The 27,994-nt window shown below is 36.2% G+C and overlaps 2 protein-coding genes across 8 annotated transcripts; one reads left to right on the top strand and one right to left on the bottom strand.

Annotated features, from left to right (window-relative positions):
- The first annotated feature begins 21 nt into the window (after positions 1-21).
- On the top strand, positions 22-6,952 carry LOC113673140 (uncharacterized). 6 transcript variants are annotated; one of them, XM_089212096.1, is made up of 10 exons: positions 34-277; positions 1,205-1,337; positions 1,644-1,724; positions 2,314-2,416; positions 2,630-2,698; positions 2,869-2,970; positions 3,087-3,133; positions 3,556-3,590; positions 4,119-4,236; positions 5,882-6,952. In XM_089212096.1, the coding sequence occupies exons 3-10, from the start codon at positions 1,705-1,707 to the stop codon at positions 6,093-6,095; spliced, it is 708 nt and encodes a 235-aa protein (XP_089068222.1). In that variant the 5' UTR covers positions 34-277; positions 1,205-1,337; positions 1,644-1,704; the 3' UTR covers positions 6,096-6,952. The 6 variants fall into 6 exon arrangements, with proteins under 6 accessions (XP_027045308.2, XP_027045309.2, XP_089068222.1 ...); XM_089212098.1 differs by having other exon boundaries at positions 4,565-6,952; XM_027189507.2 differs by lacking the exon at positions 1,644-1,724 and having other exon boundaries at positions 22-277.
- LOC113673141 (protein O-mannosyl-transferase 2) lies at positions 6,594-27,412 on the bottom strand. 2 transcript variants are annotated; one of them, XM_027189509.2, is made up of 22 exons: positions 26,834-27,412; positions 21,232-21,316; positions 20,473-20,577; positions 19,465-19,573; positions 18,453-18,561; positions 17,979-18,044; positions 17,413-17,506; positions 16,276-16,382; positions 15,446-15,528; positions 15,118-15,227; positions 14,586-14,652; positions 14,234-14,294; positions 13,677-13,755; positions 13,022-13,176; positions 12,389-12,477; positions 11,389-11,465; positions 10,946-11,017; positions 10,204-10,254; positions 9,970-10,075; positions 8,960-9,100; positions 8,428-8,542; positions 6,594-7,717 (listed from the first exon to the last, which is right to left on the bottom strand). In XM_027189509.2, the coding sequence occupies exons 1-22, from the start codon at positions 27,250-27,252 to the stop codon at positions 7,612-7,614; spliced, it is 2,406 nt and encodes an 801-aa protein (XP_027045310.2). In that variant the 5' UTR covers positions 27,253-27,412; the 3' UTR covers positions 6,594-7,611. The 2 variants fall into 2 exon arrangements, with proteins under 2 accessions (XP_027045310.2, XP_089068221.1); XM_089212095.1 differs by lacking the exon at positions 26,834-27,412 and adding an exon at positions 25,240-25,593.
- Between the last annotated feature and the right edge of the window lie 582 nt (positions 27,413-27,994).

The following is a 27,994-nucleotide window of genomic DNA, read 5'->3' as shown; positions in this document are numbered from 1 at the left end:
CGTGACACCTCGCGTCCAAGCGCGACAGAGAGCGTCTCTACCGTTACAGATTGGTTGCAAGATCGTTCCAGTGGACCGCATCCAAAAGCATTGTGCAATATGTGACGACTTATTCATAGTCGCAACTACGATCAAGCACATATCGTCATGCTGGACCGCTATGTATTTACTCTCTCTTTTGCATTTCTGTTCAGCGTAGCTGAGATGTCTAACAAAGTTGACAGTTTTCCAGCACCGTTCTACAGAGTTTTAAGTCTGGAGAACCCGCCGATGGAAGGTAATCTTGCAAATACTGATAATATTGAACAACTTTTTGAAAAATTAATTCAGGAGAATTGAATCGGAGGGATCTATTCACTGCGCCATTTCTTTACGGGAGTAAGAATGCAGGGGAGAATCTGCCTTTGGAATACCTTTAGTATCAGCATTTTTCTAAAGCGTTCGAGCCTATGTTCAGCAAGAAGATGATTGATGCTATATTTCCAGCGATTTCGTAAAGTTATGAGAGGTAATCGGAAACCAAAACAAATTTTACATAAATTAGCGAAGAGTCCTAATTTCAACCTTTAAATAAAATAGAAACTAAAGTTAATTCCTCTTTTTCTTGTGTGGATTTCAATGTCTTCCCTGTTCCTTCTACCAAATTTAACTTCTCGAAATTTGAGTCCATATTTTTTTTGACACGAGTGTTTTCTTCCGTGTCGAATTGTGAGGACACCTCTTTATCAACCTTGTGCACGGAATGCGAAATGACTGCAAAGAGTTCAATTTTGATTTAGTTGGGGAATTATTTTTGGGGAACGATATATCCAAAACGTAACGGGAAATGTGAAACTACGGGTCTTAAGAGTGTTTGTTTGTGTGTTTGTTCGTTTGTTTCGAACTCCAATTGTCGCACGACTTGTCGCAGTCATTATCCTAACTGGTGCGATACTAGTGTTTCGATACCTCGTTCAACCATTTTGACCATCAAACCTTATAAGTAGCTTCACTACCTGGGACTTGCCAAAGTACTAGTTACTCATAAAACTAGGAGATTAACAAGCCGACAAGATGGCTCAAAAGCTTATCACAACATGCAACCTTCTCTGAAGCCAAGGTTTTCTGATCGCCCCTTATCAACTGCTCCCCTCCCCTTTAACTGTTCATGCTCCAAGGATAATACCAACTGCCTTGGCTGTGCAATTATTTTAAATTAAAACAGGAAAAGATGTTGTGATCCTACAAAATCTACTGCTGAGATCACCATTTGTGAGGCCCATTAGAACAAGTGGTGTGTACAATAGGGAAACCAGTGAGGCTGTAGCCAGCTACCAGAAGGGAAATGGCTTGCCAAGGTATAGCTCAATAAAGAAGAATCATGCCACATTTGGCAGCAAGTCAATAAGCTTGACTGTTTGTCAAGTAGAATTGTAACATGAGCAATCCATACACATCTGTATGGTTAGTGAATCAGCTTTTTCTTTTAAGCAAGTGGGATTGGGAGAGGTAGGTGTGTGGGAAGCTGCCATCAATCAAGGGTTGGAGCATATGCAAGCAGAAAAAGGTGATGCTCAGAGGGAAGGGGCAGTAAAGGTAAAAAAAATCAGTTTTCCTTTCCTGACCCTGCCTTCTGCTTTTTTTCTTCCCATGCTTTTCTGCAGTTGTACTTGGCTTGAAGCAAATAGATAAGACCATTGCATATAGGCTAATCAAGAAATATGCATGCAATTACCCACATACTGGTAAGGAAAATGTAACAAAGTGGTTGTGGGTAACTGCCAATGCCCCAACTTCTCATCCTGGAAGAGAGGAAGAGAAGCACTAATCAAGTTGGTTCATACTCCAGATGGTTGCGTGGGTAATTCGTGTGAACACCTGCCCCCTAACCTGATACCCTATGGGGAGGTAATCGGGTATTCTAGGGTTAGTGACAGTGGGGTGGGGAGAGGGGTCAGACTTTTCAAAGAAATTTGTAAAAAACTAAATGGACTTCCAGAGTTACAAGAAAATGGCCTAAACCAAAAATCTAGTAATGGGATGGATATCAAAAATTTTTTTTTAACAATCCACATTATGCTTACATTCAGATAAGAATATTTTTTTTTTCACTTGAATGCATGAGTGCTTAAATCTAACTATATTTTGGATATGCAGATGGTAAATCAATTAAACATGTGAGGCTAGAGAAAAAGCTGTGGTTTTATCAACTCCTGACCCCATTGTATATTTTTGTAGTTAAACAATTTGCAAGACTTGGATGTATAAGGTTTTAAGGAACAGAGTCATAAAACCCACAGAGAACTGAATGTAATAAAATTGCCTTTACTTCAGCAATGGTGTATTGAATGCAACAACAGCCTCTCTTGTTCTCAAGCAACTGATGTATGACGGATATCGAGACGATCACACTGTGCCTTCAGGGTATAAATTTAAGGTAAACAGTAGAACAAAAAATCAACTTTATCACTCAAAGGGAAAACCCTTCCCTGATTGAATGGCTAAAGTTAAGTTCAAGATCAAGGGTGTTTGTATAGTCCTCTTTAAAATGATTTATTATGTAATAGTGATCTGGAAACCATTTAAGATGTAGCAGATGAAAGGGAATTGCCAATGCTTTCCATAATGATTTTCAAATTGATATATACAGGTTCATGTTCCTGTGTACAAAGATCGGACAATTGAAACAAATGCCACTCTTTACGACTCAAATAACAAGGTGATGTAGAATCAGCAGATTGTAATTTTTTTAATAAAGTTCCTTTTTGATTGTCAATAGTCTTTAATTTGTTGGACAGAGAAATTTTTAGTGAAATTTTTAGTTTTCAATCAATTATCATAATATACAAATCTGCAAATTAAAACAAAAATATTTTTTCTCAAATGCAGGTCATGTACACATTTCGCGCACGTTGCCATGGTGCCATGAATGCTGCTGGCAAAGATATAAATCAGCTTACAAGGAATGGAAATACTCCAACTGGACTTGTGGTACAAATTCCTTATTTAAATTTTCCATTCAAGTTTTTTTTTTATCATTGTCAATGTAGTATTACAGTACAGTGTCTGACATTATGTGAATATTTATCTATTTTTTACAATAATAGACATTTGACCTCAACAGTCCTGAGCCAGATCCAAAATCATTTGGCCCGTAAGTACTTAAGTATATTTTCAAATTATTTTAATAGAATAAATGGGAGTCAACATTAGCATTGTGAACCTTTTTGTTTTCATTTCAAATTAATTTACTAGTGTTCCTGTAAAATCCTTCATTATTGGCAACTATAAGCCCCATTACCTTTAAACCCTTAGACCAGGGTCTAAAATCTCCTTACAATATCACCCCTGAATCAAACATTTAGGTCACAAGAATAAAGGAAATGGTCACCAACAAAACAAACTCTTGATTTTTAAACAAATTTTCCTTGTCAGCACCTTAGGAAATGTATTGAGATCAGTTTAGAGAATATACAACTGATTTAAGGGTGTAAAGGGTAAAAAAATGCTCACAGGTGTGAACCTGTTTTTATCAGTCATTATGATGAAACAAAATGTGATTTCCTTTGTGTTTAGGTATCCTGTCATAAGAGCAGTCAAAGGTCTAAAAGGTAAGCAAAATATGTTTTTACACGAAGGGTGTGTGGGAGGGTGGGGGGGGGAGGGGGGAGGTGTGGCATTGAGATCCACAGGGGTCTAACATTCTCCTTAAATTCCATTATTCCAAGATTTTTTCACCAGATCATCCTAATCCCACCCACATCTCCTTCTAAAAGTTTGATTTTTCTTGGAATTTTTCCACTCAACGTCCCATATCTTAGTCCTTTTAATCATAATTTGTAATTGCTACTTTGAAAAGTTTCCAAATGGGAAGTCCCTTGATAACTTCAATGTCAATCCTTGTTTCCCCTTCTCCCAAAATTCTGAAAGCTAGGCTTTAAATTAGCTTTAAATTCTATTAGAACCCTTAAAGAACTGAGTGAGGAAAAATTTTCATCTTTACTACTTTTTCAATATTGTTTAGACAACTGCCATTTAGAAATCACAAGCTTGACTCATTCATGTTTCATTAAAACTTAATAATGATTGGAAAGTTTTAAGTTAGTTAGAAACTTGACTTTTGATGGCTTGGCCTACAGGAAATGCAGCAATTGGTAAAAACAAAGATGACACCTTTCTAAGTGACTACAGGAGTGGAATTTTAATGCACACTGGAGAGTGGGATCATTGGAATCCATCTGAGCCTATGCCTAACAGGTTAGGCCACAACTATTTTATGAAAACTTTTGACTTCCAAGATCTGAAATCAATTCTCTTAGTGGTTTTCCCAACATTTTTTATCTTAGAGGCTATGAGAATTTGATGAAAGATCAACTAATTCATAATGTTTACATCTCTTCCAAACTCAGAGAAAGAGGCAAAAGTAGGGAACATAAACCCTGCAAATTCCAGAGACATTTAAACCATCCCTTCTTCATTTTGCCAATGATTTCACCTTTAGATGGACTATTTGGATAGAGAAAGACTTTATCAAGTTCCATTTCAAATCTCATTGCCCTTTTTATGTATTTTTCTACTTCAACAGTCATGGATGCATACACATGCACCCAACAGACTTGAAAAACATTGACGATATCCTTGTACACAAGCTGGGTGTGGTTATACACAAAAATCCTTTTGAAGAGAACCCATACCCCTATGTACTTCAAGGCATTCTATCTGTTGAGCAAATTGGCTGATACTTATAGCAATAGCATGTTCCAGGCATTCAGTCAGTTAAGTAGAATATAATGGCAAATGGTACAATAGAAGTGGAGTGAAAAAGCAAGAGAGGTTTTGGTCAGTTTAGCCTCCCTCATGTTTTTCATTCCTCAGGAACGTTATTGAGCTTCATTTTTACTAACTGATTGCCTGGAACGGGCTATGATAGTATGAGGAAGTATAACATCACTAAATGAGTCCTTTTCAATCAAGTGTTGTTGAATTGAAACCACGTAATCATTGTAATCACGATGGCTGATCAGAGCAAAGCAAATTTGTCAAGGAGGCAATGGGAACTCAAAATGAACACGAGCCTTAAATGCAGGAAAGCAGAAGAGACTAAGTCCCAATTGCTTCTAGTCTTGCATCTAATTAGTGAGGAGAGTGGTCCAAACTGCCTCAGCTGATCAAGGAGCTAAGTGAAGAAGAGTATTTTTCCACTGGGTGTCAGAAGTAATCTGAGATTTCCTTCCTTCCCATTGTGACTGGTCCACTGTGCCACTCTCTAAGCCAATCAGATGCAAAACTAAACTCAATCACAACTTGGTCATGATCACCCCCCATTTTCCTCCCCTTTACATGATGTGGTTGTGTTTACTGCAAGTTTTGTTGACTCTCAACCCTTCACACCCAAACACCAATATGCATATTCTCCATACTCTTCTCCATACATTTCCCAAGGTGTTGACAAGGAGAATTTACTTCACAATCAGGAGTTTCTTCAGTTGGTGATCATTTTCTTTATTCTTGTTACCATAATGTGTGATTCAGGAGTGATATCGTAAGGAGAATTTGGATTCAAGTCACTCTTAGGGTTTGAAGGGTTAAAGGTATTTTCCTTTCTTCTGATTGGCCATTGTGATTACTTTGGTCTTGGTTTTACAACACTCAATCATAAAGTAAAGCACCCATAAGGCATTGCAGCCCTAGATTACTTTGGACACTTGGCAAAAATTGTTCCAGACTAATAGCAATCAATAATTATCCAAAGAAAAAGAGACCTTTCATTTGTTTGAAATTATATGCAAGATTACAAGCTCAACAACTACCCAAAGCTTTGATCTACTAAATGGAGAGATTTCTTAGCTCTTTTCAAAAATTATTAATTGTAGATTAATTTTGCATGTTTTTTCATTGATAGTGATGGTTGCATTCATGTCCACCCTGACGATTTAAAGACCATTGATCAAATTCTTAAAAAGCTTGGTGTGATTGAGAGACAAAATACTTTTGGAAAACTGCCATATCCTTATAAACCTCAAGGGTTGCTCTCAATTGAAGAGATTTTCTCTAGTGAGTCTGTGCCATTCAACAAGGGAAGCATCGACATATCGACCATGACTACTAAAATTTGAATTACTTTTTCTTTTAACTTTCTACTACCACTTGGTAGACAACATTTGTATCACAGGCAACCCAAGTAGGCTTAGAAATATGCTAAATTATACATATTATTACAACGACCTTGTGGGGGAATGCAATTGATGTTTTGGTTGTAGCCCTCTAATCACACAATCAATGATACCATAACTTATTGAAGAATTGTAGTAATGAAAAGTTACATATCATCCACTTCCAGACATTTAATGATTAATGAACAGGCTTGGCTATATATAGACAGAGATCTCAGAGTTTATATCATTATTATATTATATCAGAGTTTATAATAAATTGGTTGGCTACATGTTACGTAAGTCTTCTTGCAAAAAAATTGAGTGCAATTCTTCAATGCTCTCATTTTTCATAGATCAGTATTTTAAGTAAAAGGATAATGAACAGAAAACTAAACCCCTTTTAAAATTAAAAACTTTTTTTAACAAGGTGTAGAAATAATACTCAGGATTGCCATTCAGTACATTTAAACTTCTTTTATTTTTATTCTTACATGACAATTTAATAAATGGTAATCATTACTAGTACATGCGAGCTCTTACAAAGTAATAATAGAGGCAAACTGTAGACTAGTGATTTGTCCTGAATTGGTTGTCTCTTAATTTACCCTGATGCACCTCATTGATAACATATTTCCTACTAAATTGAATTTTCACTGTTATTTTTGTTTTCGGTAAAAATACCTTGAAAATTTGAACCTGTCTGACCTCAGGTAATACATGACAGTCATGCATTTCCCAAATTTGGTAATACTTGAATGAATATGTACAAATGGTGAATAAAAAACTTTTAAATATGTTATACTGGTCAACACAGTAAATTTGTTGTGGTGGTTGTTGCATTGTCATTATATCACCATCATCAGCATAATCAACATCATGAACTAACAGTCATAATCACCTTCACCTCTTCACTACCAAATTCTCCAGAAGAGATAAGAATACCTAAGATTCCCACTTCACTGACTTAAAAAAAAGCACTTTCCCAGAACAGACTGGTTTGGTTGGTGGATATCAATATCACATAGATAAGAAAAATATTTTTCTCTGAGTGACATGTGCTGAAAGGTCCTATGTATTCTAGTTATCATCACAATAAATTATACTATTTCTAGAACAAAGGGGTTTTTTTCGATGTGAAATGTGTTAAAAGGTCTAATTTATTCCAGTTATCATCACAATAAATACCTTTTCATCCCTCCACCTCTCCCTCTCCCTCTCCCTCTCCCTCTCCCTCTCCCTCTCCCTCTCCCTCTCTCTCCATTCCTTTGATCCAAACAATCAGAGTTTGGCACTTTCATGTCCTTGCAAAACTGTACTTTCTAAAATTTCCTTTCCTATCTACCTAAAGAATTTTAAAGGCATAGGTCTTGTAAAAAATAAGGTCTATACACACAAGATAAATTATATCCCAAATGTATATACAATTGGATCATTTGTTGCATCCTTGTGGTATAAATAGTTGGTCTTTTGCAACATGCTACACCTCCCAGCTGTCCATCCACTTGTAGACTGCAGCAGTTGAGTCAGGAAGATGAGCCATGGGGCCAGACATGCCATAGGAGAGTCCTCGGAATAACCAGAAACTGTCAAGGAAGGAAATGAAGTTATTAATGATATTTTAGTTTTATTACACAGTACACATTGTCACTTGTGAAGGTGGAGTTAATGGTGTAATCATGGCCAACCCTCAGGGTAGCACTTCAAAATGTTGTTGCATCGTGTTATGCAACAGCCCAACCCAGGACGATACCAAATCAGCCAAACAGGAATCTCACCAAGAATACACCAAGATCTTGCTATGATTGCCCTAGGATCCTGCCCAGATTAAGCTGTGGCAGTTTGAAGATCTCTCCAATGCAATATGCAATTGATGTAAGGCCCCTCAGTGAACTCACATCCATTACAGATTTTATATCAGAATTTACATCTGTCTGTCCATCACATATTAAATATCCAGTCTATCCTTGTGCATTTAAGTCACTATCAGTTGCAACTTTTCGAACATTTAAGTAGTTGGTATCTTCAACAGGCTCAAGGTGAGACAAAACTCCTGTCTTGTGCAAGAAGATTAGACTGTTCACCCTTTGGCCCTTAACAGAGAATAGCATCTAATTTCTAATTACAATATATGTCACCACTGAATCACACATTAATATACCACATTAAGGTCATGAGAATAAAGGAAATGATCACCAACTAAGCAGGCTCCTGATTGTTGAAAAACTTCTCCTTTTCAGCACAGTAAGGAGAATATGCATGCTAATTTTAGGGTGTAATTTAAAGCTTTAATTACCTGATGATACATCCAGCCAGAGGCAAGCATATAGTACTGTAGTAAACCATCTCTTTAAACTTTTCAAGCTTTGGAAGCATAGCTACTGATTTGCACAAATATTGGCTCACTATACCTGAAAATCAAACAGTAACCTTACTTTCACTAAATAAAACATACTGGATAAAATGAACCAAAGAGAATGGATCCACCATGTTGTCTTACATTGTTCTTTAGAAGTTAATTCTTAAGCCAGCAGACAAGCTATAATTGGCGCTACAAGCAGTTTCATCCATCAAATAGTTCAGGTTGCCAAGCAAATCAAGCCAATGATAGGTTTAAAAAGGCTCTTGCAACTGGGCTAGTCAAGATCATTGTGTGTATATAAACATTGCCAAATAGCAAACAAATACCAGGGTAAATTTTTTCATACACTACTAAACAAATCCCACAGACAGATGTCTTGCATTAATTGCAGTACGGAATTCTTTAATCAGCCTGAAACCTGATAAACACTTCACAGTCATGATGAAGTATCTAGTTTATAACTCACCAGCCATCATGGCACTGTAGAGATAAGCAGGAAAATAGTGATGGAAGTACAACACTCGACCCATGGCAAAAAAGGGAAAATAATGCAAGGCCCAACCAAGGAACAACCAACCAGAGGCTGACTCCATTCTTTTCCTACGAGCTGAAAATAGAGATAAGAAAGACAATTTATACATCTTGATCCCTAAAGTGACCCAACACCTGAAATAGTTATTCTTTTTCTTTGATTGTAAAATTAGAACCGATGTGTATGAATGTACACACTATTGTAACCCTGTAACTCACAGAAGTGATTAACATGCAACTTCTCCCTGTAATATCCAAACATTATCCACCAAACAGGTAATGAGAATACAAACTATCAGGTAGAAGTTGTTATCTTGATCTGATTCCAAATTCTTGAAACTAATATACAAGAAAATGTGTAGCAGCCAGAGGGGAGAATTAAAAATCAGATCTTGGGAGTTAAAAGACTAAGATGCCGAGAGGTACATAACTGCCAATGCTTATCTCTAGTTTCTGTAACATAAAGCAACAACACGCACTTCTTGTTCCCCTAGATTAAATGCAAGTTCATTAAAAGATAATCCACCCAACAATTTGTCAGATTTCACTTAAGTTCACCAGTGTGCGTTTTTACTCCTCAGTGGGGAAAAAATTGTCAGACCTAAGTATCTTGCTCAAGAACAGAATGGGAGAACCTGCTCAGAGCTTGAATGCCAACTTTTTAGTTCTGAGATGAGTGCACTTAAGCCATAAAGCCACCACAACTTCTCCAGTAGTAATTTACACTACAAGAACATTTATAAACAATAGCCAAAATGGGTATATTGGTAATACATAACATGATCATAGATCTATTTCAATGTATAAAACAATGCTAAATTCAGGAGTTTTACTCAGAGAGAGATCCAGAACTGGCCAAGACAAAGAATTTAAATTAACACCGCAAAACCTATTTTAAGAAGGTGAAAATACACAGCTTAGGAGTAGCGAGGGAGAAGCTTGTACCTTGTTCTACAGGTGGATCAATGAAGCCTCTTTGTGTTCTTACAGCATGGAAACAATACAGCAGGCCAAACAAGCACATAATTCCCAATATGTACCACCAAATAACCTGAAAGCATTGTGGAGAAAAAGAATGACTAAGTGAATCGCATTTATTTAATTACTTTAATTTGTTCCATCAAAGTGCAAGTTACATGTCTTAAGTGTGTGTTTTTTAAAAGTAAAACAAAAACTCACTGGATTGCCAAGGAGATAGACACGATAATCTGCACCAGAAAATACCTGACCCTGCAAAATGAAATATTGAAAAGTGCGTAATTTGTAACCATTTACACCCTAACATCAGAAGGCAGAATCTCTTTATTGCTGTATCCCTACATTTCCTATGATACTACATTCATTTTTTTCATAAAATATGCCCCAGTACCAAGTCTGTACTCAAGCCAAGTGGCCTATCCAGCTGGAGCTTATCCCGGTTTCCATAGCATGAAGTGACTAGAAGTATTACAACTCCCCTCAGGATTGGAAAGGCAGTCCATCACTAGGCTACCCCCACCCACGCATTTCACCAGGCTTCCCTGACAATTCATGCAACATGCTGGATTATGAGCAGTTCCTGGTTTTCAGCAAAGTCTGTCCCTCAAGTAAAAAAAATCAGTGCAAACATACATTGATGTTAGTGCACCACACTAAAAATTGAGATAAGGCTCACAAAAGAAGGCACTACAGACTTAGCAATAATTCCATAAGGCACATTGACATCAATTATTTTTTCAACTGAACTTTTTTATTCTCACCACACACTCTGCTGAAAAGGAGGGGCCACTCATAGTGTAGTGACACACCTTCTACATACTGCTAAGATCAGCAATGTCAAAAGTATCATGTGAGTAATTATAGCATAAGAATGGTGGTAAGATTTTAGCTGGGTAGTAAAATTAAAAAATGTAACATCTTCTTTTCAATCTATTTATCTAACCCGGTAGTTAATTGGCCACTGCCAGGGTTGTGACGTCACTTCCCCTTCCTTTGGTTTGAATCCAGAGTTGGTCTGTAAACAAAGAATAATAAGCAGGATGAAATATCTCTTGAACAAAAGAAATGTATAAGTGTGCACAATTTCTTTGGAACAAAAGTTACTTTGGCATTAAAAAATAAAAGTACATATGCAAGAAGAGGCATTGTAAAATTCCAGAAAGAAAGATAAGCCTTAAATGGCCTGGACTGCCTGAGAATGTTCAGGGCTCAACATGATAGAAAAGTAAAGCTATGTTTAACACTAGTTCACAATTAGTTTCCTCTTGTTTTCCAGACAATTATCTACTACCTAGATTTACACTGCTAGCCTGAAAGAGTTATTCCAAAGGTTTGGTGTACTTTCTGGCACAAAATAATAATTGAATGTCAACTGCAACACCATACCTGAGCCATGACAACATGTGATTCATAGACACTACCAAGAAATGAAGGCTTATAAAAGTCTGATGCAGATTTTGGAACTAAACATACAGAAAAAAGAAACATTTGATAATAGTTTATTACATCAGATGGGCTAAAAAATAAAATATTTACCTGACAGCAGAGCTGGTAATTTACAAAAGAAAACAGAAAATAAATAATAAAATAATAATTTTTATCATGAATGTGATAACTGAACCCTCCCTGGTTCCCTCAGTCGGGTAATGACACCTCATATACAGCCAAGAACACAAAAACAAAGAAAGATCTGCTGTGACATGAATGGAATTGCCATGTGTAAGACATTGGTGTAAATAAGCAATGAAAATGACTATAATTATTTACATGTAAAATAATGTCTTAAAACCAGAGAAAGTGTCAGTTATTGTGAGAAAATTGTTTGTCTGTTGATTATTTCAAAGTGAATGGTGACTTTTCTTGTCCATAACAGTTTCTCCAAAGTAGCCAACCATAATTAACATCAGCTGACAAAGATTAAAATTTCAGATCAATATCACTATCCAGGAAACTGCCCACCTACCCTTCCCCTAAACCAACAACAGATAACAATTTAGGGTTAAAGTTGGGTTAGGGGAGGGGTAGGTGGGCAGTTGCCCAGATAATGATATTGATCCAAAATTTCTATTACAGACTAAAACAGGCATGTTCCTTCATTTATCTATTTAAATTGGCCAGCACTTCAGAAATGAGTAGACAGAAAATATGCCACCCACTGATGCTTTTGGAGGACACTGCCAAATATATAATTGTCGAGAAGCCAACCATAATGAACATCAGCCAGCAAGTGTTAATATTTATTTTGCATTGAAACAGGTAAATCAATTTACAGATACAGTGTCTAATCAAATTGGCCAGCACTCCAGAAAAAAATGCTGCTTGCTGGTGCTTTTGCAGGACACTGCCAAAATATTGTTGCCAAAACATTGTTGCTTTTCTTTTTCACCTCTTTCATTTTCATGACCCTCAACATTCCAAAGGTTATGTGAATGATGTACAATGGGATTGCAGGTGACCTCAAGCTGCTCCCATCCCCTGGAAAAAAAATTGAACTGTTGCTGAACAAACTAACATTTACAACTCTTCTAAACTGAAATTTGACGTTTAAGCTAAGACTAGCTATCCTCAATAACATATAAAATACAGAGAGAACTAGTCTGATAATGGCTACACACAGGTTATTGTACATTGTTTGATTATTATTATTATTATTATTATTATTATTATTATTATTATTATTATATTATTATTATTTGCATTTCTAGACTCAATTTTAACCTCTGGCATTATCATTACTTTTGACATCCTTATTTTCTTGATGATCACCCAGACAAGCCTCAGAAATCAGGCACCTTAAATGCTGACTTACTGAGCAACTGACTAACTGAATGACTGACTGTCCAACTGACTAGAAACTGACTGAACTGATTAAAAGACTAACTGACTAACTTACTGACATGTGTAAAAAGAAGAACAGATCACCAGCATTCAAGCAGACAGTTACAAATAAAAAGGTACAAGAATTTCCCTTTTGATAAATTCCTTCATCAAGCTGGAAATATCAGCATTCACCACTCACCATTTTGGTAGGACCTGGGTACTTCCATGAAGAGCACAGCCCAAGTTGACATGAACAAGTCTGAAAACTGTCTTCACAGTCTTAATTCGTCCATCTTCACCTTCACCACTCACAACTTCAAGACGCCAAAAATCATTAGCATCTCCTTTCCCATTCTAGAAGAATTAAGTTAATTCAAATGCTTGTAAAATACGCTTTTGATTGAAAATAAGGAACAATTTATGGTGACAGAAATAGTGTTTGTGCTTACTTTAGAAAAACACTGAGACCCTTCATGTGTCAATTCAAAAATAATCTCAGAGACTGAAACCTCATTTGCACTACAACACACCACAATTTGAAAATCCAGCCACATTAACTGTACCACTTAACCTCTTGACTCCCAGAGGTGATTAAACATAACTTCTGCCTAAAATATATCTAAATATTCTCCAGCAAAACGGCAATGAGAATACTCAAAGTTATCCAGAAGAGGTTGTTCTCTTGATCTAACACCAAATTCATGTAACACATTTATAAGGAAATGAGTAGCAGCTAGAGGGGAGAATTAACAATCACATCTTGGGAGTTAAAGGGTCTATCAGAAAATGCTATATATTGATTATTGATAGACTAAAACTCTGTCATAAGTTCTTTTATAACTGCCAATACTCACATCTCCATAACCTGTTACTTGATTATGATGAGTGGTGAGTGGTGCTTTTTCTTGGTGACTGTGAAGATTTCTCTTTGTTCTGGAATAAAGTTAGCAAGTTATTGTTTACACATGTCACATGAACATGGAGAGTATCTGTTTGGTAATAGATGACATCAAAATGTGGTAAGAACAAAAAAGTGGCACACAAAGTGCAACAGAATGCATCGCCAATGTTCTTACCACATTTGGACATCATCTGTGATCCATCACTGAAGAGATGCATTGCAACAAGGATTCTATACCTATATTCTTATGGCGAACACCCACACTTAGCCCTGAGGGTGACTAGCATCTAATTTCTCCCTAAGGTATCATTGCTGAATCAAACATGAGGCCCATGAGAATTAAGGAAATGATCACAAACATGAAAAGCTATTTATAAAGCTATTTATTTGTATCTAGATTCTCCTTGTTAGTGCCATAGGAAATGTATAGAGAACAGTATGGAGAATATACCTGCCAAGGTTAGGGTGTAGAGGGTTAATTAAAAGTAATAAAATAATTGTTGAACATACCCAACATGCTCCAGCCTGATCCAGTCTCCATTCTTGAGGTATTCAATAGGTTGCTGGTCATCTGTAAGGTGGGGTACATAAAAATAGTAATAGGCTGGAGTTAATATTTAAAAATGCAATGAACCCCTTAACCCCTTCAAGTGATACACATCTAATTTCTCCCAACAGTACCAACCCTGAATCAAATGTTAAGGTCATGAGAATAAAGGAAATGGTCATGAAGTCAAGAAGCTCTTGATTATTAAGCAAATTCTGCTTGTGAGCATCATAGGAAATGTATAGAGATTAGTATGGAGAACTTACAAACTGTTGGGGTGTAAAGATGAATGAGAAATCTCAGCCATAAACTTACTGTAATCTTCATAGGCCTTTTTCACCAACCATTTGTTGTTGTCATCTTTGTGAGAGTAGCAAGTAATCTGTGAAAAGAACATTTTAATTATGATGAATGAAATGTGTCTTCATTACCGGTAAGTCATCCAGTGGAAACTGTGATGATTAATTTTCTTATCAGACCTTTTATACCAAAAGGGAAAGACCCAATCCAGCAACTGTGTAGCAATTCCCTTTTCCATTCCCATCTTATTCCCATCTATCCAAACCTGAAGTAGACAATCTCAACACTGTTCCCAAAATTCATACAATGCCTCTCCAACAGACATCAACAGGGAACTTATAAAGACATTAACTAGGACCTATCAAAACAAATTCTTGTATGCAAAGACTGGAATTTGTCACAGTGAGGAACACATTCATATGCTGTCACTGGTATGGACCTTTTAAAAAAGGACCATCAAGATGAAACAAACAGGGGCCTCTAAATTAAAACGATTGTGCCAACACAACCACTAGTTTAAGAGACATTCAAATTAAAACATACTGACCTGTTGCTGCTCAGGAGGATGTTCTTTAGGGTAAAGATGATGATGTGAATGTAAAAGAGCTCCTCCTGCACGAGTGTTTTTGAGTGTAACAATTGAACCAAAAGCAAGGTCTGTAGAAAAAGAGGAGTTAATTGAAAATATCAGTCTGAAGTATTACACTTGAACATCGATTACAAGGTAGAATACTTCCTGAAAAACTTTAGTTTCAATCAAATAGACCATTACAAGAGAAACTTCCTCTGTGGCTAAATCATTATGGAGCAAAACTTTGGAATTTCAAAATAAACACTTCAGCCAGTCTATACATTCAGTTATGCAATTCATATACCTGCAGGTACCACATTCTTGTAAAGAACATTTCCTTGTAGAGTTGACTGAAAGGCAGAACTGAAAAATCCATCACCTGGCCCACTAAATCAAAGAAAAACAATTAGTACGTAGGTATTTCAAATACATATTATTAACCATTTCATTAGGTTCTTTTACACTTTTTTCTTACCAAATATGACTTCCTAGGAGAGAAGCTCACCCAGCATGTTCATTGAGATACTCTTTACAGTCACTAGTTAGGTCAAATAAGCAGTATGAACTACAAGTGAAGCCCACTACAGACTCTCCCCTACTGCTAGGGATTGGTGAACAATCACTGCTGAAGTTCCACTTAGCAAAGAAAGAGAAAGTGCTATTAATAACAAAAAATTAATAACAAAAAGACCCATTGCATCCACAGCAGTCCTCCTTAACTTTTCTGGTGTGTACTTTTCCCTCTATACAAAGAACCCCTCTTGAATTTTCACATAAAATAGATTGCATGTTATGCAGGGGAGGAAGTAAACAAAGTACACTTTATTAAACAAGTTTTCCATGTAAAGATCTTATCAGTGATCAAACTCAATGACTGCCACCCAATCTTAATGAATAAATTAAAATTGAATACCTTTAGTTGGCAAAAAAATAACACAAAAACAACAAAATGATCTTTAGACATGGTTTCTCTAAAAATTTTTCCAGTCCCTATATCAAAATGACTTGAACGGAGAAGACCCCTCATTAACAAGGCAGGCATATGTAAGTTCAGCTAAGTCACCTTTTCAAGGAAATGTGACTTTGATAACTAAATGTAGGGTAAATATTAAATAATATGCAACAAGTTCTTACGTTTTTGGCAGCATCTTGAAATGAACAGCAAACCAAAAGAGGTACACAAAGATGGGGATCATAATCAAACAAAGCACTCGAGCCATAAAGTGTTTACCAATCTCAAACTGGAACAAAGTAAAAAGACATTGTAAATATAATGATAACATCTTATGCTACATGTAATAACACATACAACACTTTCACATTGCTGAACATCATGCAGAACGGTAACCAGTCAACTCGCCGACGGACCAACTCGCCGACGCCAACTTGCCGACATATAAAATCGAGTAGAGACGTCGGCGAGTTGGTCGTCAATCCAATACAACTTATCAATACAACTTATTATATCAAGTTTTCTTAAAAAATCTGACCGATTGCCATGATAAGTCTTTACAGTGTTGTTGTCACACAATAACTCGTTCGCGTTTGAAGCTGTTTGAGTCATTGGTGATGTTTACTTCGCTTTATTTGCCTTGAGATCCTTATAAACTTTGTTGCAAATAAAAAGAAATGCTTTTTACTAAAGATCTCGTCTAGAAAGCCAAGTTTTCGTTAAAATATCTGAGTGATTGACATGATGAGTCTTTACGGTGTTGTTGTCGCACAATAACTCGTTCGCATCTTAAGCTGTTATAGTCATTGATGATGTTCACCAATGTTCACCAATATTTAAGCTTCTGTTAGATGTTCACCAATGTTCACCAGTGTTTTTTACTAAATATCGTTTAATTTTCTGTATGTTTAACTTCTAATAAGTTGTATTGGATTGACGACCAACTCGCCGACGTCTCTGCTCGATTTTATACGTCGGCGAGTTGGCGTCGGCGAGTTGGTCTGTCGGCGAGTTGACCGTAATTCATGCAGAACACTTTTCACACAAGAACCTCTTTTGTGACCCAGCCAACCAGCAAGTTATATGTAGATCTAAGGTTCAATTTCTTGAAATGGCCGCTACTCTTTTCTTCATCCTGTGCTCTTGACATAGCAAATAACTTCATCACTTAATTTCCTCATTTTGACACACCTCCTTTGCACCATAGCAAATTTGAATCATGCAGATCAGAGAAATTTTTATCAATATTCAAATCAAACCAAATAATGACAAGTTTATTTATTAATATTCTGATATAATAAACAGGCAATGATACTAACCAGAGACAAAGACAGATCTCCTAAAAGATCCCAAAGATTTAAAACTGTTGTAATACCAGCCCACAGAATCACAAACAAACCAACCCACTTGCAGCTGAGGGAAGGAAAACACAGTAATATTTTTGTAAAAAATTCAAATGAAATAAATAAACATTCAAAATGAAAAAAATCCCTGAAATACTGTTAACTTAGAGGATCACACTACACATAGGGGTACTGGGAAAATTAAAATCATTTTGTGAGGGCAAAAGTTCACCGATTCAGATGAAAAAGACTAAAACTACATTTCCACTCAGTTTTAAATTTAATCAAGAAAAGACAGATCACTTTCTACCGAAAACCATTGTATAACAAGTTAAATGTCCAAAAAAGAATAAGACAGAAAGATGGCAATTGCTTAGTACATAACTTTACAGATATTACCTGAGTGCTAACAAATAGCTACACTACCCTACAAACACTTGATGGTGTAACTCAGAAGGTACTTGTTGGCCAACATTTAAAGGAGAGGCAGATGAAACATATTAATCAAGATGTAAGTTAAGCAGTTTCAGTCAGTCACTCACCTAAATGCACAAGACAAAAAAACACCAGATGCTGCCATCCAAGCCCACCACTCAAAGGTATAAGGACTTGTATATAAAAAGAAACAAACATGAAGTTAACCATCGATAGCATTACAACATACACACAGTGAGACACCCAATATCTACAACGGCAATAAAACATTTGACAGTATCCTTCCTTTTAGGCAGTAACCAGTGAAATTTCCCACTTGTAGCACCTGATATCATTGCCTAAAATCACTTGGAATTCTCAAAAATTCAACAGTTAAAAGGATTGCTCTGGTGGTTTGAATATATATTTTACTTGTCATGATTAAAACAAACTAAGCAGAACATTTTTGAAAGATTTCAATTACATTGTGGAGTGCCATAGTCTTGTAGAGCATACTCAAATGGACCCAATCTCCCCATAACCAATGTCGCATTTTTTCTGACATTAAACAGCAATGAGTAGATAACAGATGAGGTACTTACACATTTTTGCAGTTTTGAAACTTGGTAAAGGAATAAGTTGATAACATGATATAAAACATTAAAACTGGATCCAGTAAAATGTACTGTGATATTGTAAGGCATCCATGATCTGCAATGCAAAATGAGAACATAGGGGCATAACAGTTCCTTTTCAAAATAAAAAGTCAGTGGGTTGTAAAAGGCAAAAGGTGAAGGAGGTCTACTCTGTTCTTTAGTTTCATGGTACATCAAAATTAAAGGGAGAGGATACTGTAAGGAAAATATACCAAACAAAGAAGTTGTTCTCAATAAAAACACTGGGACTATTGCACAAAACTAAAACACACAAAAAAGAAAGAACAACAATAATGATTGAGATAATTTAATACAGTTTCAATATTGCACAAAACTGTAGGGAAAATATACCCAAAAAAGAAGTTGTTCTCAATAAAAACACTGGGAGTTACCACAACAGCAAGGTGCCAAACACCCTTAAGCCTTTAACTCACATGACTGAATTTCTCTTCACAATATCAATACAATATCAAGCAGACAAGTGATGAGAACAAAGAAAAATATTGATCGAGGAATTAAAAGTTGATCCAATACCAAATTCTCCAAACTAACACCACAAGAACTGTATGGCAGACAGTAGAGAGAATTATTGATGAGATCTTGGGAGTTTAAAGGGTTAACCCTATAACCCCTGGGAATGACTAGCATCTAATTTTTACTTACTCTACCACCCTTTAATCAGATGTACAGGTAATGAGAAGAAAGGAAATAATCACCCATTTATAAGGCACTTGATCAAAAACAAATTCTCCTTGTCAGTATGTTCGTAACTATACTAATTTATGGCAATGTTAGTTTGGAGAATTTGGTATTAGATCAATATCCCCTGATTGATATTTTTCTTCATTCTTATCACTTATTTGCTTGATATTGTCTTGATATTGTTAGGAGAAATTCTGTCCTGGTCACTCATGGGAGTTAGAGTGTTACATAACTTCTAAATGATTTTTCAACTTACCAAAGACTATGAATGCCGTGCTCAGAAGGGAAGCGCCTGTTGACTTTGTTAGCTCCCACACAGTAAGATAAGCAAGTGGTACACACAGGGCACCCAATATTGCACAAAACTAAAACACACAAAAAAGAAAGAACAACAATAATGGTAGAGATAATTTAATACAGTTTCAATATTGCACAAAACTAAAACACAAAGAGAGAACGACAATCTTACATGTAGTGCTTGATATGACTTAATACAACTTCCATGATGACATTACAAAGTATTCTGGTCATAACATATATTGTGTGTTACTATGCTCAAAAAGGAGATCAAAGGTTTAAAGTAAATAGAATATAAATACTGTTGATTCCATCTACATGTACCATTCCATGCATGTGATAAAAAATGTTCTGTTAAGCTATCAAACTTCAATGTTTTAACAGCAAAACTTCCAATTTTTTTCCCATTCAGGTGAAGCTTTTGCCTTGCCTACACTTCAGAGGAGGTTTTTGTACTTGTTGGTGGTGGTCATCAGTAGCTTTTCCAGTCAACAAACAAGGCAAAATTTCAAATGTGGCATACTACTCTCCGCTGTTTTACAAAATCAAGTGACAGATCTGCACAGCTCCATTTGTTCACAGGGGTTAGAAGAATGTTGAGCATTGATGCAAAGATGGTATCAAACACAGTCAAAAACAAGTGCCGGTGGTGGACAGAAAACTTTTCAATTTTTCTCTTGCAACAAAGGGGTTTGATGGGCCAATGGAACATAATTATTTTAATCTCATGTGCGGAAGGGTACAGTAGATGCAATTGACAGCATATTTCTCCTAAAAAAACATCAGTCGCAATTTACATTTCAGACAAGATGAAAACAGACTATTAACATGTTAAACTAAGACAAAAACAGGAATAGTTCGTAGCTGACCCCTTAGGAAAATGTTAAACAATTAATTAAAACTATATAATAAATACAAACAGGTTAATTACTGTGCAACAAAAATATATAATTATATAACATCTCACCAATCTCATCCCTACATAGCTGTTCTCTCCATAATTATCACCAGGTTTATCAAATGGGAATGAACCATTATAGCCACTAAGATATCCAGCCAAGGCAATTGACATCTGTTTCAAGAAAAAAAAATTAACAGACTTATTTAGGAGGATAAAATGTAAAATATAATCATGTTATATAATCATGTTTTATTTGGACCCAATTCATTGACCAGCTCCCAGTTGGCTTGTTAGCTCAATTGGTAGAGCGCTGCACCGGTATCGCAGAGGTCATGGGTTCAAATCCCGTACGGGCCTGAATTTTTTTCAGGTCCTATTTACAACTACTCGTTTCAGTAGTGTTCTTAGCTGCAAGGATCTCTTAATTTCATCTCTCCACCGCAGTGCAAATATGTGAATTTTCATATATCTAAAATCTTCATCATGTCAGAGTGTTTTTAGATTGTTCTGTTTGGCTTTTACTCTTTACTTAATCAATTGACCATTCTCTCAATTAACCATTCATTTATTCATTCATCCATTCATTCATAATTTCATTCAATTAATGCCTCATAAATTACTTTTAATTGAATTGAATACTTCACTGCAATTCTAAATTTAAGATAATTATTTGTTTACAATTTGTTCATTTTCATAAACCATTTTATAGACTGAGACAAAAAAACAGAGTAATCTGAAAATTTTGCTTAAAAAAGAACATTTACACCCAAGATTAGCAGTATAAAAAACCCTAGTGATGACAATCAAATTGTTATAAATGCTTACCTTTGCTAATGGTGGGTGAACATCAAAAAAGAATTCTCCTTTGAGGTAGTAATTAGCATGTTTGCCAAAATGAGTTTCATCCCAACTACAATATCAAGAACATCAAGAAGAAGTTAAAACAATTTCATATTTTTAATTCTGCTCAATGGGTTTGTGGACATGGGAGACAACTGTTGAAATCTTCAGAAATCTGTGGGGGTTATAAATAAAGCACTGAGAGAAATATCTAAGAAAATACATCTCAGCAACTAAAGGAATGAAAAGAGCTATGCATGCTCTTTTAAAATGGGCCATCAGAATTTTCCAGCTCTAAAAATTTTTAGGATTATCGGTCAATATAAAGTGACTCACAGATTCCAAACTCCTTCAGCTGCTGAGTTTGGCAACAATCACATTTAAAAAAGCTGTAGATCTCACTTGAGTGACTGTTATCTTAGAAAATATTGGGAGAATAGAATTATTGTTGCAGCTGTTGTGTAGCTACTGCTAATAGACATCCGCCAAATTAAATGCAATAACCATCAGTAGGCCTGGTCTCACAACTGCACAATAATATAGTTTTTGAAAGTAAACAAGACTACTGCAGTAGTAGCAGGCAACAAGAGCTATGGTGTTTGCCAAGTTTTTTATTTGGTCATCTGACATGTATACCCACAATATCATTCAAAGCAAATAGTTTTTGGCTGTCAATGTTTTTGTAATTAAATGCGTAAATTATAGAAGAAAGAGAACTTGACAAAAATAGCCTAAGGTTTTCAAATTATCCTTGTTTAGCCCTAACTCTCGCATCAAATTTGTAATTCTCCTTACTGTCAACCATACAATTCTTTTAATGTTAGTTCAGAGAATTTAGCATTGGATCAGCTAATTATCCCCAAATTGTTATTTTTCTTTATTCTCATTACTTATCTGGTTTCAAGGCTGTGCTCTAGCGGCGCCCGGTCGCCTCAGGCGACTAACATTTGGTCTCGGGCGACTGAAAAAGAAAAGCGGTCGCCCGTCCAGGCGCATAGATTTCGGCTTGTGTGAAAACCCGAAACGAAACCAGCAAACGTATAGAAATGGTATGGAACGGAACAAAAAGAAACTCAATCGTGCTCCCCGGCTCTCGTTAGCCCGAAAAGCAAAAGCGCTGAAAGCGCAGTGCAATCAATAGCCTGTGTGATCTGTACATTTAGGTTAAATATTAAGTTAGGTCATGGGTCTTGTTTTGCTTCGGTGGTCTCTCTTCCGGTTTATTAATATAGTACATGACCTAGGTTTCTTGTCCATTGAACGACGCGATAAAGCGAGCAACTGATTGTAACTAACATTTTATAATTTTACTTGCTAATTTGATGACATTTGCAGAACTAAAAAATATTCGGCAGGACAACAGCAAGAATTGTTCACGCTCAAAGTTGTCGCTGTGTGTTATGTAATATTGTTTCACATGATTTAGCACAAAAAATTATTTACTTGCCCATGAGAAACTGCACGATTTTTGCACAAGCATGTGTTGAAGATCTAATTTTTCTATTGAAGTGGTTGATGCTTGTATTTAATTTTTGTGTTTCAACAGTTTCAATAGTGGAGCGCGTGATTAATAAAACAAAACCGTTCTTTAAGCAAATTTGTGTTTATTTAATTGGCTTCGTCCGTGGCATGCAAGATGTTTATCAGCACCATATTTGGCGACTCACTCGCAATTGTAATCATTCGATCAAAATTTGACGAAAATGAAACTTTAATATAAGAACCCTTTTGTTTCAAAACCTATTTTAGTGGTCTTCAAAGAAATTTTCTTAGCGGTTTTAACATGTATGTGGTTAATTTATAACAGGATTTCATGATATCACAAGTTCGCCAAAATAGAGTACATGACTGCTAAATATAGTTAAACTTGTCTATTGTCAGTAAATACGTAAGCAGGCAAGAATAATTATCACTGAGATACTGCCTATCCCATAAAACAACAGCAAAATGCTAAATTCAATGATTATTATTTTCATGGTTAATTATTAACTGATTCCACTATAAAATGGATTATTAATTAATTAATCAATTAATTATTGATTAATCAATTCGGGCGACCAACCTGGAAGGCTGGGCGACCTACTTGTCATGGTTAGGTGCCCGAAGGGCGCCCTGGAAATTTTCCTAGAGCACAGCCTTGTGGTTGATGTTGTAGAAGTATTGTAATAAGAAATAAAATGGGAGTTAAAAGTTTAAAGATCTATACTGGCAAGTTTTCCCCTTATGACCACTTCCCTAAAGAGCCTATTTGTACAAAGACTTGTATGCCCATTTTAAGACAAGGCAACTTTTTGAGGAAAAACTTCTCATTTTTCTTTTTCAACCTTAAACCCCCCCCCCTCCCCCTCTCCAGACAACAAACAAACAAACAGACAAAAAAATTTTTACGAGAAAATACAAGATCACCAAACATTTGTCAATTTATATACTGTAATAGCTTGAGTAGTATCTAAGGTGGCTCCATAGGGTTTTTGCTCAATGTTCGCATGCACACCAGTGTACTGTTTTTCTAAAAAAATTTTTATGTTTTCACTTTCTAGGTCATTAAAAGCCATCAGAAGGTGATGAGCAAGGTTCAGACTATCGTTTGCTGTGGTGAATATTAAGAAAATGATTTTCGTTACTAAGCTAAGGCTCCACAATTGCCAGCAATAGTTTGGCTTTGCCTCCCATTTTCTTCAATTTTCTTCCGTGAAACCTCTCAAAATTTTCCCAATTTGTCCTACCAATTATTTAAAAGCCAAAAAAATAGGGGGTTACAAAGGTAGTCTTCTGACTATTTGCAATTCTGTGTTTCCTTCCTCTATCTTAAATTTGGTCCCATTAATTTTTTTAATCAACAGATACTAGGAAAGACAAAAATATGTTTAATGGTCCAGCAAATCTTGTGAAATTTCACCGAAGGAAAAGCCATTGATCCCAATTTTCTTTGTCACAAAGCATTACACAATGGAATAAAGCTTTGCCAAGATTGGTATCTGAGCATGTTTAGACTTTCAAATCTGTTGCCTTTTGGCAATCTCTCTTACAGTGTTTTCTTTCCAGTTGACCTTCAGGCATAGAAGGACTATGAATACTACAGGTGGTAACCCTTGATTCCATCACATAACAACTGTATTGTGTTGAACTGTTTTTAAACACCTTTTCAGGTAACAATCATACAATCATATTGGATTGCCAGGTTTTAAGCTCAAGCTATGTTAGTATCCAGATCTCACGAGGTCAAAAAACCCTATGGAGCCACCTTAAAAATATGGGTGTAACGCGTTTGTTTAAGCACCAGTAGGAAGATACACAAACAGCTGTAACAATCTTGCACAGTCACTGAACAACAAAGAGTGAAAACACAGGTGGCTATAATTAATGGAGGAGAGTAAATTCGAAATTCTTGCTAAGAGCAGAAAATTCAAAACAACCAAAATCTTCTGGGGGTTAATAAACAATTACCGTCCAAAAATTAATGAGTTATCAAAGATTCACTCAAGAATTGCTCGATTCACTCAAGAATTGCTTACTGGAATACCGATTCATGCAATTCGTTTCAAGCTCGTTATGAAAGCCGGTAACTTGAATTTGGTCAGAGTGCGATAAAAAATGATTGAAAGGCATAGTTGTGAGCTATACGTACACAATTTGTCGATTCAACTTAAAATAAATTGACTGCTACGGCTGAAAAATCCCCAAAGGAATCGAGGAATATCTTGGCACTCAGTTATTTGTTTTAAAATGGCGTCAACAGTTGCTACACAACCGTAATTAAGGAGCGGCAGCCAGCCCCTTGCGTGGTCAATAATTTCTACAAGTCCCTAAATTCTTAAGTTTCAAAGTTAAATTTAGTCCGTTACAAGGCAGTGAGACACCTCGCACTGGGCGTCATTCAGAACGAAACTATACAATAAAAGCAATATTTCCGTAGTAGTACAACTGGAAATATTGAACATAGTAACAAATCAATCGAAAATTATTGAACGTTATAATTCTTAACTCTCTTACCATATATGAGGTGGGTCTTCTAATGCATAAAGTCGGGTTGCAAATGTAATGAGTAAGATTCCTCCAAAAACTATTAGCCGGCCAAACACTTTGCGGTTCACTTTTGGCAAATCATTCGACTTAGACATGTGGACATCTTTGGCACAATCGCGTGTAGTCTCCGACGGTGAAGACATTTCTGACTCATTGTCGCTATCTTTGTCTGGCTTTTTCGCCTTTGCGCCTTTTCGAGGAGTCATATTTTGCGAAAAAGAGATGTAAATCCTAAGTGTTCATTCGCCAAACCGAAGCGTCTGAGCGCGCTTCGCGAGTCCACGATTCGAACATTCACTGCTTATCCCCTACCCAGGTCCTACTCCGACTAAGAAGTGGTTTCCAGAAATTTGATCAACCGTTAATGTTTATTACTCGTGGCCATATTCATCGGTTAATTTTAATTCAAAGCAGATTATTTCTCAAAGTAGGTTTCAGATAATTCTGTAGATCCATGTTTTAATGGAATGAGGAAAAACTTTTTAATGAACATCTCTTCCACCTTCACCTCTTGTCACAGGCTGACAGAAGCTGTCTTCTGCTGTTTGTACGACCCCTTTAGTGACCAAAGCACTTCTATTCTACCATCGACATCCACTCGTTAAAAAAAGCTACGGAAACCACTGTAAAAATATCCACACTACCTACTCCGGTTCCCGTTGAGATAGAAATCTTAGGTAAAGCCTGCTTTCCGATTTGCACAGGTTTAGCAACTTCAAAAGGAATGATTCCTCAGTCCATCAGAATCCTCATGATTTCTTTCAATATCTTAATTTAATCTTTATTATCTTTCAAAAAAATAGAAAGAGAAGCCGCTGCGGGAGAGAGCATTCAGGTTGGCTGGGTCAGCCTTCACTCCTTCATAAGTTTCTCTCTCTAGAAGTAATTTTGGTCAGCAAAAATCGTGTTATAATGTCTCTAAGTCCCCTTAGCACCTCATTCTTTTCTTAGCCGTCGAAACACAATGCATTAGAAAACAATTCACCGCTTTCTATGATTTGTTTACTTTTTCATTTTTTTTTTTCGTGTCTCTAGTTTTATGTTTTTCTTTTCTGTTGTTGTTGTTGTTGTAGTTTTTTGTCTTTTTCTGATCGAGTTAGATAACTAAGTCATTACTGTACACAGACGTGAATTTATACCTGTTTTGGATGTGACTTTAATCATTATGACTCGCTCAAACGTCATTTTTTCTCTAACGAAAGCTTGGGAAGCTTTTGAGCCAGCAAAATAATGGAATAACCATAACTTATTAGTGAGAAATACACTACTAATAGTTATTCTCTTTCGGCAACTTGAAGGTAATTACCGAAATCGCCTCATCGTTGAGGCATCAGTCTCAAAAGGAAGAGAAAGAACTGAAAACACTCAATCAATTCAGAGGGGAGGGTAAATTTTCAAAATATAAATATCACGGCAAAGTATCATGATGCTACAATAAGAAGGGATCCAGTGGAATCTCCACAAGGTTAGAGCATCGACTGACAGAACATAGACTGCAAAGGTAACATCATCAATCTTGGCAATTGATTCAGATTTGATAAACACGAAAACTTTTACTAACCAGATATGAGGTGGCAGTGTCACACTGAACAGCCTGGTTCCAAATGCAAGCCCGACAATGGTCAGAAAAACAAGCAGTCGTCTGAACCTCGAAGGCAAAGTATTTTCCACAAACATCACAACAGAATAAATTGGGGAGAGCCACTTTGGAATGGCGATAGGTTTATGCTGTTCGTTCATGCTTGGTTGTTTAGTTTTGAGAATTGCTTTCCTCAGCTCAGCTTTTGTCCGACTTCCCGCTTTAACCGGTTTTCTGCTGCGAATATCGCCATTTTTATATTTACTCCCCATGTCTTGAGCTGCTTTACCTTCTCTATCTCGATCATTTTCGTCTGCGCCATTTTCGTACAAATCATCGTCCTTTTTGACATTTCCATTTTGGTAATCACTTCCTTCCTTTGCGCTCATCTCCGAACCCATCTTTATGGAAAAAGGATCTTTCCCCAACTCTCTATTACAAGATGATGATTTTTTTTTTCAGAGCGCGTCTTACTGCAGCCTACAGTCCACGTCGCTTTATTTTACTTGCATTTAAATTCAAAATTACACGTGAACATTTATTTCTTGGATGGTTGAATCAAAGCATTCCACCAGGATAGTTCTCTCTTTCCTTGGTAACATAAAAAGGAGTTACTTTCGCACATGCGTATTTAAATCTTTTGATTTGTTTCTATGGCGACAGACGCGGCCCGGATGCAAACTATAATGGAAAATGGCAAACAAGCAGAAAAAGGTTTCTGTCTCTCTAATTTCTTTCGTTTTCCCTCTTTTTGAGCTTTTCACTAGTGAAGCAGAACACACATACGCAAACGCAAGGAGGCAATTGAAACAACGGAAAAAATTGCAAATTTTGGATCAAAAAATGTTGGCTAAATGATCGGCAAATTGGTCACCAAAATCAAGTGCAGGCCAATAGTGTCTCTTGCTGCAAGCTGAATTAATTCTTAAATCTGTTTTCGGCTGAAAAACCCTCCACTTCTACTTTGTCTTCACCCAGACAAAGAACTGTGAGAAGCTTTTCTGAAAAGTATCTCCCGAAAATCAATAAATACACAGTTGCAGATTATATCAAAGAAACAAATGTTGACAATGAAATCCACTGAAAAACGCATCTTCCTCAATGGATGTCACACAGAAGAACGAGGAAAAAGAATAACAAATC

This window comes from Pocillopora damicornis, chromosome 7 (assembly GCF_964200805.1).
Source record: "Pocillopora damicornis chromosome 7, jaPocDami1.2, whole genome shotgun sequence".
NCBI lineage: Eukaryota > Metazoa > Cnidaria > Anthozoa > Scleractinia > Pocilloporidae > Pocillopora > Pocillopora damicornis.
This window is presented reverse-complemented; position numbering and strand designations above follow the sequence as displayed.